This window comes from Helianthus annuus, chromosome 12 (assembly GCF_002127325.2).
Source record: "Helianthus annuus cultivar XRQ/B chromosome 12, HanXRQr2.0-SUNRISE, whole genome shotgun sequence".
NCBI lineage: Eukaryota > Viridiplantae > Streptophyta > Magnoliopsida > Asterales > Asteraceae > Helianthus > Helianthus annuus.
The window spans coordinates 159,694,402-159,707,905 of record NC_035444.2 but is presented as its reverse complement, the minus strand read 5'-3'; the positions used below and the strand labels follow the sequence as shown (position 1 = coordinate 159,707,905).

The 13,504-nt window shown below is 38.5% G+C and overlaps 1 protein-coding gene across 1 annotated transcript; it reads left to right on the top strand.

The window, feature by feature from the left end:
• Positions 1-1,275: 1,275 nt before the first annotated feature.
• On the top strand, positions 1,276-3,542 carry LOC110897193 (protein terminal ear1 homolog). The gene is made up of 5 exons (XM_022144010.2): positions 1,276-1,913; positions 2,080-2,521; positions 2,614-2,724; positions 2,817-2,958; positions 3,165-3,542. Exons 1-5 carry the CDS (start codon positions 1,343-1,345, stop codon positions 3,432-3,434), a joined length of 1,536 nt encoding a protein of 511 aa, XP_021999702.1. The 5' UTR covers positions 1,276-1,342; the 3' UTR covers positions 3,435-3,542.
• The last annotated feature ends 9,962 nt before the right edge of the window (positions 3,543-13,504 follow it).

Genomic DNA, 13,504 nt, shown 5'->3' with positions numbered 1-13,504 from the left:
TAGTTTGATTTCATATGTTGGAAGGTAACATAAGAAATAAGGGGTTTTGTTGGAAAAAAAGACGCCCCTTTTACTCACATACCCTTTTTGTAGGGCATCAAAACATAAAAGGGACTTTAATCTTATGCAAATATTCTTACACAACATAGGGGGTGGGTCATGTGTGGGAGTGGGACCCAATATAATGTGTCACTTGATGGGGAAACACAAGAAGGTTGCTTCATCAATTTTCAATATATATTTTCTTTAACCTTGATAATATAAATGCTTTCTTTTTAACCGGTGACTACTTATTAATTAGGTATTCATTATTGATTAGTTAACTAATGATAAGACGGAATATGAAAGAAAATAAATTCTTAATTGCTCTTGTTATCACTAAAATTGATTGCAAATTCTATTTAATTCATTCTAATTGATTGAGTCTTAAACTATAGGTTTTTCGTGTTCGAACCATATAAACAATCGAACAAAATAAAAAAGTAGTAATTCGCTTATACCTGTATATACAATGTAAATCTTTTTAAAAGTAGCAACTTTTGACGTTATCAAGAGGTTAATCGCCATGCAATTATGCAAACAATTGAGTAATTAATGCTTTGACGTTCGATTTCTTTTGGTCAATGGATTATTCCGGCTTAAAAGGCGTTAACGTTCGATAACCATGCAATTATGCAAACAATTTAGTAAGGGCACAAAGAGCAGTTAAAAGATTACGCGTATGGCTAATGATGAGCGTGTTATTACTTTATTATTTTTGTAACGACGTAACCTAAGACAGAGTTAAAAGTACATCTTGATCACCGGTTCGTAAAGGAGGCATCAAATAACCTAATTCAATACATAAAAGAAAAAAGTCCGTTAAAAACCCTAACACGACTACAAAACCAACGCCAAACGACATCGATAATCATCATTCGCCTTATTATAATGTCATCATGAAAGATTATACATGCTTCCAAAGAACATATAATGGCTTCAGGTATGAACGACAAAATACATTACTTTGTATACCTATTTTTAATTTAATTCCAATAAATTAGAATATTCTAGAATTCATACACGAGTAACACAAGTCCTGATGAAACGGTAGGCCCAAATACATTGTATGAATGAATAAAAAAATGCTCAAAAAAGGTAAAAATATACATTATATCATTTTTCATGTATGGAATTAAACATAGTGCAAAAGATTTCAACTTTATTAATTAATGTTCATGAATCATAAAACAACTCAGCCCCTTTTTGTTACAAATATATACCCACCCAACCCATCCACACACACATTTCACCCACTCTTCACCTTCTTTCACCGGAATCTTCTGCCGGAAAACAAACCATCATGGCTGAAGCCGGATTTCACCAGTTTCCGCTACCTTTAAATCCCACCGCAAAAGAATTCCGACCAACATGTGTCTACTACACATTTCCACCGCCACCAGCGTTTATCATTCCGGCACTCCCTCCGTCATTAACCGTACCAACACGTGCACTTCTATTAAGCTTCGTTCCGACCCACGTCAGCGAATCCACTATACGCCGGGAACTCGAAGTGTTCGGTGACGTCAGAGCCGTACAAATGGAACAACTCCGAAACGGACTCGTCACCGTTCATTTCTACGATCTCCGTCACGCAACGGAGGCGTTGAACAAGATTCAGGAACAACACATGCAACAACAGCACCGCCTACGCCGCCACTTTGACGCTCTTACCGTTTCATCTCCAGCCACCCCACCTCCCATTCCGCTACCTTTACCGGCTCCTGGTTTACTTTCCGGTAGAGTCATCTGGGCCCAGTTTGCTTTCCCTCTCGCCGCCGGCCTACCCGATCGTTTTAATCAAGGCACCCTCATCATCACTTCAGATTCCCACGTTTCCGCCGGCGCCGTTAGAGAAGTTTTTGAAGCTTTTGGTATAATATATTAAATATAATATAAGTTTTTGATGTTGCAAATATTTTGTATAAGTTGTGATGTGTCGCTTTCGTATCTATCTGAGGAGGATGTTGATACCTAGTTTTGTTGTTTTTTATAATATAATTATTTTTTAAAGGGTATAATATAATTTTTTTATTGTAGGGGATGTGAAGGAGATTAGAGAAGCTTCAATGAAAAAGAAGCAGAAACTTGTTGAGTTCTACGACACGAGAGCTGCAACAAAGGCTGTCGCCGCCGTCAACGGCCAAGAAATAAACGGTACACCGGTGGTGGTGGAGTTTGTACGACCCACTGGGCATAACAATAATAATAAACTCATTCCTGATAGTCCTCCTCCTCGTGAAGTGAAACCACTACCGTGTAGAAAGGAAATTAGTCCGATGGAAAAGGAGGTGAATTCACATTGTGGCGTAAAGAAGAATATGAAGAGTTTTAATAAGCCACCAGAGCAGTGGGGCCGGAATAAGCCGTGGAAAGGACACCGGTATAATAATCGAGGAAAAGGTGATCCCAGGTTCTTGTTTAAAGGTGATGAAGATTCAAGAACAACTGTTATGATTAAAAATATCCCAAACAAATACAGGTTAGGTTTCTCTTTATTAGTATAAGTTTAAAAAATATCCTTCTTGAAATTAAACATGTGCTTAATTATTATTATTGTTGTGTTTTTTGCAGTCAACAACTGTTGCTGAACATGTTGGATAACCACTGCATTCAATGCAATGAGGGGGATGACAATCAACCGTTGTCTTCCTATGATTTTGTTTATCTACCAATTGATTTTGTGTATGTTGGAAATTGAAATGATAATCATCATTTAATGTAGGAAATAGAATAGAAATAATAACATAACATTAACATATATTGTATTTGGACAGGAACAAATGCAATGTGGGATATGGGTTCGTGAACATGACAACTCCCGAGGCCACACGGAGATTATACAAGGCGTTTAACCATCAAAACTGGGAGGTCTTTAATTCCAAGAAAATATGTGAGCTTTCATATGCTAGATTACAGGTATACACATTATTATTCACATAATAATAATAATAATAATAATAATAATAATAATAATAATAATAATAATAATAATAATAATAATAATAATAATAATAATAATAATAATATATAATTAAATTATATGTACAAAAAATATTATGTGTGTTATTTTAAAATCTCATATCTATATATATTTATTTAATGATGATGATGATGATGAATAGGGACTGGAAGCATTGAAGGAGCATTTCAAGAACTCAAAGTTTCCATGTGAGGTGGAGGAGTACTTGCCAGTGGTGTTTACGCCACCAAGGGATGGGAGAACACTGACGGAGCCCATGCCGGTGGTAGGGCGGAGCAGCAGCAGCGTGACGTCATTGTCAGAAGTGGAAGTAGGGGTAGGGTGTGAAGATTTGACAGACGGTGATAATAATTTGCTTGTGGAAGATACCACCCAATCTGACGGCAGCAGTGGATTGGCGGCGATGAAGTGACTGTGCATGGATGGATGGATGGATATTGTAGTAGGACTTTATAAAAAAATATTATCATATTCAATCAATTTCATAATAAAGATGGCATGATAATCAATTTCATAATCTTAATGCCAACTTTATTACTATTATCATGTTTTTTCATATCTCTTCTTCAACATCAAATACATAAAAACAGTGTGTTGTGGTGAAATTAAAATGTGAAATAAAACATATTACGTACAATGGCGGAGCTTGAACGAATAGAAATTAAATACTACGAGTGAAAAATCGATGGGGCCAGTTGTAACCGTAGGCAATGGTGGGTTTCACCTTTTAGACAGTTGAACATGAGTTTTGTATTGGTGGGTTTCACCTTTTTTCAGATGGTCGAATGTGACATATAGTTATGGTACTGCAAAGATCACCGAAAAAAAAAGACAATGCCTTAAAAGAGTGGTGTTCGTGCTCGTCATAGCCATTGTGAAACTTAGGGCCTCATCTTGCGGAAGACGATGCCTTAAAAGAGTGGTGTTCGTGATCGTCATGGCCACAGCGACACTTTGGGCGTCATCTTGTGGGTCGCTTTAAATAGAAGAGGTATGAGCTTAGATTCACTGCTTTGTGTCTGGTGAGAGTCGGAGTTACACTTGGTGCGAGCTCCCCCTATTTTTGCTTTCTTTTTTAGAGATCTAATGGAGTTACACTTGCATGCGAGTTTGAACAAGAATGACAAGGAGATTCTTCATGGGATTATTATTACAACGTGTTGGTGTTTATGGAAAGTGAAGAATGATAAGCTTTTTTCTTCAAGGAAAAAAGGTCACACGTCTAATGGGCTTTTTGAAGACATCAAACCAATCTCGTTTCTTTTGTTCAAACATCGGTCTAAGATGAAATCCATTGTTTAGTTTGATTGGTGTAAATGTCCTTTGTATATGATGTAATGTAGTTGTGGTTTGTCAGGTGCGGCTTTTGTTGCTTTGCGGGGGTCTTTATCGTGTTTTTAATGAAAGTTACAGTTCAAAAAAAATGTCGATTAAGCATCTAATACTAGAATGCATTATTTTCTTTGAGGTCATATATTTGGTAAAGATCACCAAAAAGAGGGTAGCGCACTAGAGTGGTGGTCGCGCGAATCACTGCCACAGTTACATGTTTAGCACCCTATCTTGTGAAGCAACAACACATAAACACATAGTCTAAGCATGTAGTAGGGGATACATTGTTTTCTTTGAGGTTGTATATTTTGTTTATTTTGTGTTTGTGCGCCTCAGTTTGGGATTGCCGTTTCTATTGAAGTTCGCCTTTAAAAAAAAAGGATACGAACGGTTGGTCCGCCAATGATAAATTAACAAAATCTCACATCTAAAGCTAAGATAAATTAACAAAATATCATGTATAAAGTCATCATTTCTCAAACGGAAAAAGTAAGATTTAATACTTTATTAATCAACTAAATAATTAATGTTACATTTAATGATTTAATACTTCATTGTCGGTTAAAACGGAAAAAGTATGAACTCTTCGCTTCCTTTTTTAATTTACTGTCTACATAAATTAAATATAGTAAATTAAAAAGTAAATTGCCTTTTCTCTAAATCTTTTTAATTTATTGATTCAGACTAGTTTAAGAACCCGTGAGGTTCGCGGGTGGACTAAAACACAAATGAATAACTTTAATTTATTGAAGTAATCGTTTGAATTAAATAACCGTTCAAGTAATAATAATTTAGTAAACTACAATGAGACAAATAATGTAATATATCCAGATGCATGATGATCCAAATTTGTGTAATATTGCGTATATGGAAGATAATGGATAGAGGATTGTAAGTGAACGTACTGTTTATTTATGCATACTTTTAGTTTAATATTTAAGTATGTGTATGAGTATAAACGTTTTTTATTACAGTAACAAAATTGATTAAAAAACAAAAATAATTAAAAATTAAATAACTTCAAAAACATGTTATTATGATTTTTATGGAACAGTTACATGGAATGAAAGATCGTCTGATGAATGAGTACATGGAGATCACAAGTCACGAAATACTTCTTTGTAAACTACATTTGTCGTTTTATTAGTAGGTTTGCCGTCATTGTCCAAAATCAGAAGTTTAACTCCTTGTCTGGTTTTAACTCTTGATAAAGCAACATACAGCTGACCATGGGTGAAAACTGGTTGCTTCAGATACAGACCAACTCTAGACAGTGATTGTCCCTGACTCTTGTTAATAGTCATTGCGAAACAAACAGCCAACGGAAATTGTCTCCTTTGAAACTCAAAAGGAATTTTTTTATCAGAAGGTATCAAACTAATCCTTGGTATATAAGTGCGAGTGCCTATGTTCCCTCCGGATATTATCTCGGCTTCTATTACACGGTTATACATTTTTTTGACTTGTAGTCGTGTACCATTGCAAAGCCCATTTTGTTGGTCAATGTTACGTAATAGCATCACCGGCACGCCTACTTTTAGTGCTAGCCTATGATTAGGTAAGCCGGATACTTTAAGACCGTTAAGCACATCAGGAGAGTATAGTTTTTGTTGTGTAGCGTTTGGATTTTCAGACTGACAAAGACTGTCTGAACTAAGATACTCTCGTTCTTCGCCTGGGAATAGTGACAACAACCGATCATTAATTTCATGAACAACCTCGTTCTTAGGTGCAAGTATAGCCCTCTCACTGAAATAATTCTGATTGTTGAAGTTTTCGAGAATTGAAGGATACACAAAATCAATTAAAGTTGAAATGGGATCCGATGTATCAGTGATTAGAAGGTCGCTTGGTATTTCAATTGACGCTTCTCCATCATTTGGACCACCAACATTTCCCTCACCTATATCCAAAAGCCATTTGGCAAATTGTTTTATTTCTTCAGCGTCCGATGCTGAACTTCCAACTCTTAACCTCATGTTTTTTGTTAGTCTCAGCAACTTACATGTATTCCACAGATAAGACGAACTTATTGAGGCATTGACAATCTCTTGTCTTCCACCATTTGGAACAACAGGAAGGATCTGTCTAAAATCGCCTCCTAAAACAATAACCTTTCCTCCAAAGCGGATGTTTGATCTGTTGGAAGTGTCGATATTGAAAATGTCGTTCATTGTTCTATCCAACGCTTCGAATGCATGCTTATGGACCATAGGCGCTTCATCCCATATAATCAAGTTTGTTTCGTGTAGTAGTCTAGCAACATCTCCATCATGTTTTATATGACAAACTGAATCCTCTGTAAGATTCAATGGAATACGAAACCTGGAATGCGCGGTCCTGCCACCAGACAATAACAACGACGCGATGCCACTTGAAGCAACGTTTAATACAATTTGACCTTTTGATCTGATTGCCGCAGATAATGTCTTCCATAAGAAGGTCTTGCCGGTCCCACCATAGCCGTACACAAAAAAAACCCCACCTTTGTTACCCTCAATTGCGTTGATTATTTGTTGGAAAACTGACCGTTGCTCCTCAGTTAGCAAATTAAGTTGATTATTAAATTCAACTTGAAGATTCGTTTGGTCGTAGATACGCTCCTCGTTAATCAAACGATTGTCTGAATCAGACATAGACGCAGTATCTGGGTACGGCATTGTCTCAAATCTTTTGAGTGATGAGTTGTTTCTGGCTAAGAATTTTTCAACTTCACTCAAAACGTAGTTTTTAAGCTGGTGATCTGGAATTGATAAAGCTATAAAAAATTGGAAAAAAAAAATATATTATCAAGTTATGAAATCAAAAAATATTTAATGAACCAAACCATATAGCATAAATGAAACACAAAACCATGTTTTCTTTAAGTGAAAATTGTTTTTTTTTTTAACGCAACCAAAAACAAAAAAAAGGGGATAATAACAACATTTTGTGTAAAACAATTACCTGTAAGACGATGATATTTTCTAAGTCTGTAGATAAAGTCGTCTGTCATGTATCTCCATGTGCTTTCCCATACAACCTCAGGTCTGGACAACGTATTTGTTAATAGCAAAGTAGCAAATAAATTACGAAGATACGAAGGGGATCCTGTTTCATTTGCTTCCTTGATTGCCTCAATGTATTCTGCGTCATCGTCCAAAAGACCGAGTGCATAACATGCATCTCTAAATGTATCATATACCTTACCATCAACTGTTTTAATATCATCAAAAGATTTTGGTCCTTTCACTTTGTTAAGAAGAATTCTTAAATAATATACTTCCCCAAGACACAGACTTACAGCGTGAATTCTCCCAATTGACTTATGTCTTTGTCTAGGTTCCCAACAACGTTTATCAAGCTTCCATACATACCAACTTGGAAACTGAACATATGTAAGTGTACGGGCCAATGTGTCATTCGGGTCTTTGTTACGTTCCATCCAGGAAAGAAACATTGAAGCTTTGACAGATGGTTTGTTAAGGACTTGATTAATATCCTCGTCGGGTCCAAAAACAACAGGTTGTTTTCCGGGAAGATGGAAAGGCAGCCTCATAACAGAAGGAGTCCTGTAATGCACATCATAGGCGAAGATCCTCCAAGATGCCTCACAAGCCGATATATACCTACAATCATAATATTCTTTGACCTCGTCTTGTTCTAGTTGTTCATTGTTATTATCATGTTGGACAACAGCAACGGTTGCTCTATCAGGGCCTTTATTTATATATTTAAACAAATATTTAATTGATCCGGCTTGATTGCACCACTCAACATTTATATGTGCCTGGTAGTGTTTCAAAAGTTTTTTTGTTGTATGGCACAACACTTCTGTTGTCTAAGTCGATTCCATTTTTTACTACATAAGCACCATTATCTCTTCTTTTGTATATTGGGAATCCATTTGAATCCAGTGTAGTATGATCTTGAAAATTTTTTTGGAAAACCCTTCGAACACTTATTGTCAACCATACATGGACAACTTAAATTAGCGTTACCACATGGACCATGAATCATATAGTCTTTCACAAGCGCATATAATTCTGCATCTTCATCTTCATCAGGGATTTCTGCAGTTATAAATGGATCAACATGGTCTACCGTTGGAAGTTTGGATTCATTTTCTAAGAATAAGCATAGGTGGGCATGAGGCAATCCTCTCTTTTGAAACTCGATTGTGTAAACAACTGTACAAAAAGAAATCATTAGTAGATTTAAATAATCTAATATGTATATAAAAAGGATTTTGATAAAATACCTGCTGCAACTTTTCCAAATAGATGGCGTTCTTTAAAATTTTTGCAAATTGAATCCAACTTTATTTTAAACAATCTCGTCAGTATATCGGGCCTATCTTCAGGTTTAAGATTTGTGTCTCTAAGAAACCTTTTTACCTCAGGCCACTTTGGATTGCACGTGATGGTTATAAAAAAATCCGGATAACCAAACCACTTACAGATAGCCATGGCATCTAAATAATTTTGCATCATATATCTAGCGCCACCGGTAAACGAAGAGGGCAAAAAGATTCGTTTTCCAACCTTAGATATGTCTTGCTGGCCCTTATTTCTTAATTCACATAGACTTTCATAGCTATCTGACCTTAGATTCTTTTGTTGAAGTCGTATGTAGTTAAGCCTTTTGCTCTCAATCATAGTATACGCATCAACCAAGAATTGTTGAAAGAGTCTCCTTGAATTTAGAATCAATGAAAACTGATTAATTCTGTCTTGCACACGATATGCAAAAAACTCTCTCATTGTACAATTTGGACGTTTCTTATTGATTACGTCTACGACACCTCGATGAGGGATGTCAATTCTGTAACCATCATCTCTGTGACAACTCGTGATTCGAACCTGCTTCTGTGTAACGTTACGTGCTTACGTGAACTGTGTTAATTGAATGTTGTGTTTTATTATATGTGAATGTGTGTTATACATGTTTAGTTGAAACCCGGATCGCACAACGACACACACCCACACTTGATCGCACAAAGCCATTTGGGCTTTACACCTTGTACGCGGGTCCATAGGGCACCCGAATGGGGTTCGGCCCACTTGTTTGCACGTAAACAAGCATCCATCTAGGGGTGTTGTTCTTTCACTTGTTACAATTCTCACACACACACAAACCCTAGACTTCCTATCTCTCTCTCTCTACTCGACGGCAACAACACAAGGCAACTGAAGGCTATTGTTCGGATCACCTTTGCTGCCATTAATCGGTTAGTATTTCATATGATTATGTATTTGTCAAATGATGTGATATCATGTTGTTGATATGTGGCCGATCTTGTATGTGTGGATCTGAATGATTTAGTTAATATGAATCGTATATATTATGTGATAAAGAGAATAGTCATATGATAATTGATGTTCTTATGAATCGGATATAATCTAAGGAACCGAATGGTTGCATATAATTAGCTTGTATATGTTTGAAACATGCTCTTGTTAATCAGATATCATGCTATAGATTCGAATTATAGTATTGATCGTTTGAAGGGTTATGGTTAATCTGATTGAATGTTAATAGGTTGTATTCATGAATGGTTCGATTAGGGTTCATAGGGTTTAAGGGAATATGATGCTAAAAATCCTGTTTGATCGATAATTACCATGTTACGCAAGGAGTTAGTTGTTAATTGATAAGTGTTAAACATGGAAACTAATTATGTTAATTGATTTGTGTAAATGCCTGTAACCGAATGCATGATTCATGGAAAGATTGTTAACTTGATCGCACAAGACCAAACACTCGCACAACTGGACCTAAACGCACAAGGTATCTTAGTAACACAAGGTCACTCGCACAAGGTGTTTTAAACCGCACAAGTGCAGCCTGGTCGCACAAGCGCAGCCTGATCGCACAAGGCTGTGTGTTGGGCCGTGACTATAGTTTAGATTTGGACTGTTAGAGCCCTGGGCCGGACAGCCCAAAACCACATCGCACAACCCAATTGTCGCACAACACGAACTGGATCGCACAATGCCATTGTACGATAATTATTGGGCCGTGAATGTTTAAACTGTTTTGTGTATGTTGGGCCGGGTATTATGTTGGGTTGGGCTAAGTTTGGATCACACAACCCAAAGGGGTTCGCACAAGCTACCTGGATCGTACAATTTGCCCGGGTCGCACAAGGCATACATGTGTTATGGATTTGGGCCGAGTATGTTAATGGGTTGTTTAGGTGCTTGGGCCGGACTTTGGTGGATCGCACAACATGTTGTGGATCGCACAATATGTTGGGCCGAATACTTTTGGACTTAATTAAATTGTACAAGTTGATATGTTGTGACTGTAGCTCGTACAGCTTGACTGTTAAAGTGTTGCCATGATCTATACGTGTTTGTAACGTGTTAACTCTGTGTAATCGTATGTGCTTTACTTGAACCCAACCTGACTTGTATAATAAACCTGCTAGGACGTGATTGATCACATTATAGCTTAACTGAACCTTTTCGTGTATCATACCGAGCAACCCCAGGTGAGTTCATTGCATTTTCTCAAGCATGGGTCCCGGTGGTTTGGGACAACTGGTAAACTTTTGGAAGGGAAACATTGGGTAAACAATTTAATCGGTTTTGGTTATTGCCTGGAGGGCAATGGGGGTAATTAGTTGATAGCGCTATTAGGTGGGAAACCTCACACCGGGCAGTAAGGACGGGGGTGAACTAATTATCTGGGTTTCACTATGGTTGTTTAGAGGCACACTCCTCGGTTACGTAAGGGCGGTTCCCCTAGGGTAACTAACTGAACAACATAGTGGGTTGCTAAGAGGCACACTCCTCGGTTACGTAAGGGCGTAGTCCCTAGGGTAACTAACTTGAGCAACATCGTAACGCAACATTGAATCGCATTAACATATATCTGGTAACACAACACGTTAACGAAACTTTGAACTCACCGGCGTAGTCTGACACACTTGTTTGCATGCTTGTAGGTCGTTAACCTTTGAACATGGACTTGCTATCTGGGAGTGCTGGAGTGGTCATGGATCGAGACTCTTGGATTTACTTATAAACGATACATTGATTTTGATTATTATTATAAAACAACTGCTAAACGATTGAGTACATGCTTCCGCTACACAACTACTGAGAATTGATAACATGTTGACATTTTATATTAGTGATTAATGTCATGACTTGTTTAAATATCTATCATTGGTTTAATGTGATTGGTGGCTCGAACTCTGATGCGTAACACGCCTCGCGGGGTTTCCGCAGGTGGAATTTTGGGGGTGTTACAGTTGGTATCAGAGCCACTGGTTATAGTGAACTAGGTTTTAGAACATTTTGTAAAACCAGACTATAACCGAACAACTTCGAAAATCGATCATGACACTCAGCTCCAGATTGCAAGGTTCGTCTCTCTCTCACTTTATACATTACTTGCTTAGTAGTCACACACTCACAGCGTACATGAACTGAAACATTTAACACCATAGTGACTCGATAGTGTGACACTACTCTTCGACTCGTGTAAACCATAGAACTGTGATATCATCTGTTGTGTTGTTTGAACGGGGGAAGCCTTGAGCGCAAGCTAAGAGGCACTGAGATAAGCATGCAAATTGCCTTATTATTACGGGTGCACACTTAATAATAACGCGGGGTGCATGCAAGTCCCAGTGAGGCTTATCGAGCGTGAGAAGGGTTCTGCCTTACTATGTGTGAACTTGGTAGTACGTAAATATCAGTATGATACTTGACTCCTATCTCGTTTCGATTCCTAAATCGGTTTATTCCCAACTATAGAAACATGAGTGGACGAGGACACGGACGTGGTAACATCACCATGACTCAGGCTGAGTTGACAGACCTAATCAATACTCGCGTAGCTGAGGCTTTAGCAGCCTATCAAGCTGGTCAACAAGCGCAACCTCAACCTAACCAGCCTGCGTGCACATTCAAAATGTTTATGGACTGTAAGCCACAGACCTTCACCGGGACTGAAGGGGCTGTGGGACTCCTAAGATGGTTCGAGAAAGCAGAGTCTGTGTTTGCTATCTGTAACTGTCCCGCTGGGGACAGGGTGAAATATGCTGCGGGTACCTTGGCGGATGGTGCCCTAACGTGGTGGAACGCCCAGGTACAGTTATTGGGCATCGAGGCAGCGAATGCGACAACCTGGGAAGACTTTAAAGAACTGATCAGGGAGGAGTACTGTCCTCGGGACGAAGTCCAGAAGTTGGAAAACGAGTACTACGACTTGAAGATGGTTGGATCTGAAGTCGAAGCGTATGTGAAGTGATCGTATGAACTGGCCGACATGTGCCCGAACTTGTCCCGGCCTATGTCTCGGAGGATTGAATTATTCATCAAAGGGTTGCCTCCGCGTGTGAAGAGCTTGGTCACTGCAGCCCATCTCAATGATCTGACACAGATCGTTCGTCTGACTCATAAGATTGTGGACCAAGAAGTAGAAAGCGATTCGTTACCCCCGCGTATTTCAGCCACTACTGCTGCTACACCCACTGCCACTGCGTCCGCTAATGATAACAAGCGGAAGTGGAGTGATTATGACAAAGCATCTAGTGCGGGCCTGACTCAGAAAAGGCCAGACAACAGTAACCGCAACATCAGCCAGTCGTCTTCTGTCAATCAAGGCCAGGGAAGTGACCACAGCCAGGGTTCGTATGCAGGGAGAAAGCCACGATGTAACAAGTGTGGCTATCATCATTGGGGGCCGTGTGGTCGGACGTGTAACAAGTGTGGTAAGCCAGGCCATGAGGTCAGGGATTGTAGGACCTCACAACCCAAACACCAGCAGCAACAGAACCATCAAAACCAAGGACAACAGGGGCAACCACCCCAGCAGAACCAGGGTTTCAGGAAGGGGTGCTATCAGTGCGGTGATGAGGGTCACTTTAAACGGGACTGCCCCCAGTTAAACCAGAACGCCAACACCAACAACCGCCCGAATAACGACAATGCTGGAAACAACAACAATGGCAACGAGGCAAGAGGTCGAGCTTTCGTGTTAGGACAAGGGGACGCAATGAACGATATTTGAACTTATAACTTATTTTGGGTTTTCATTATTATGTTTTCGCTACTCAAACAAAGTTTGGTTTGAACATCAATCGTATTGGGTTTTATGAATTAATTTAACTACTATACTTTATATTTGATAAGATGAATGGTTTGATATTATTGA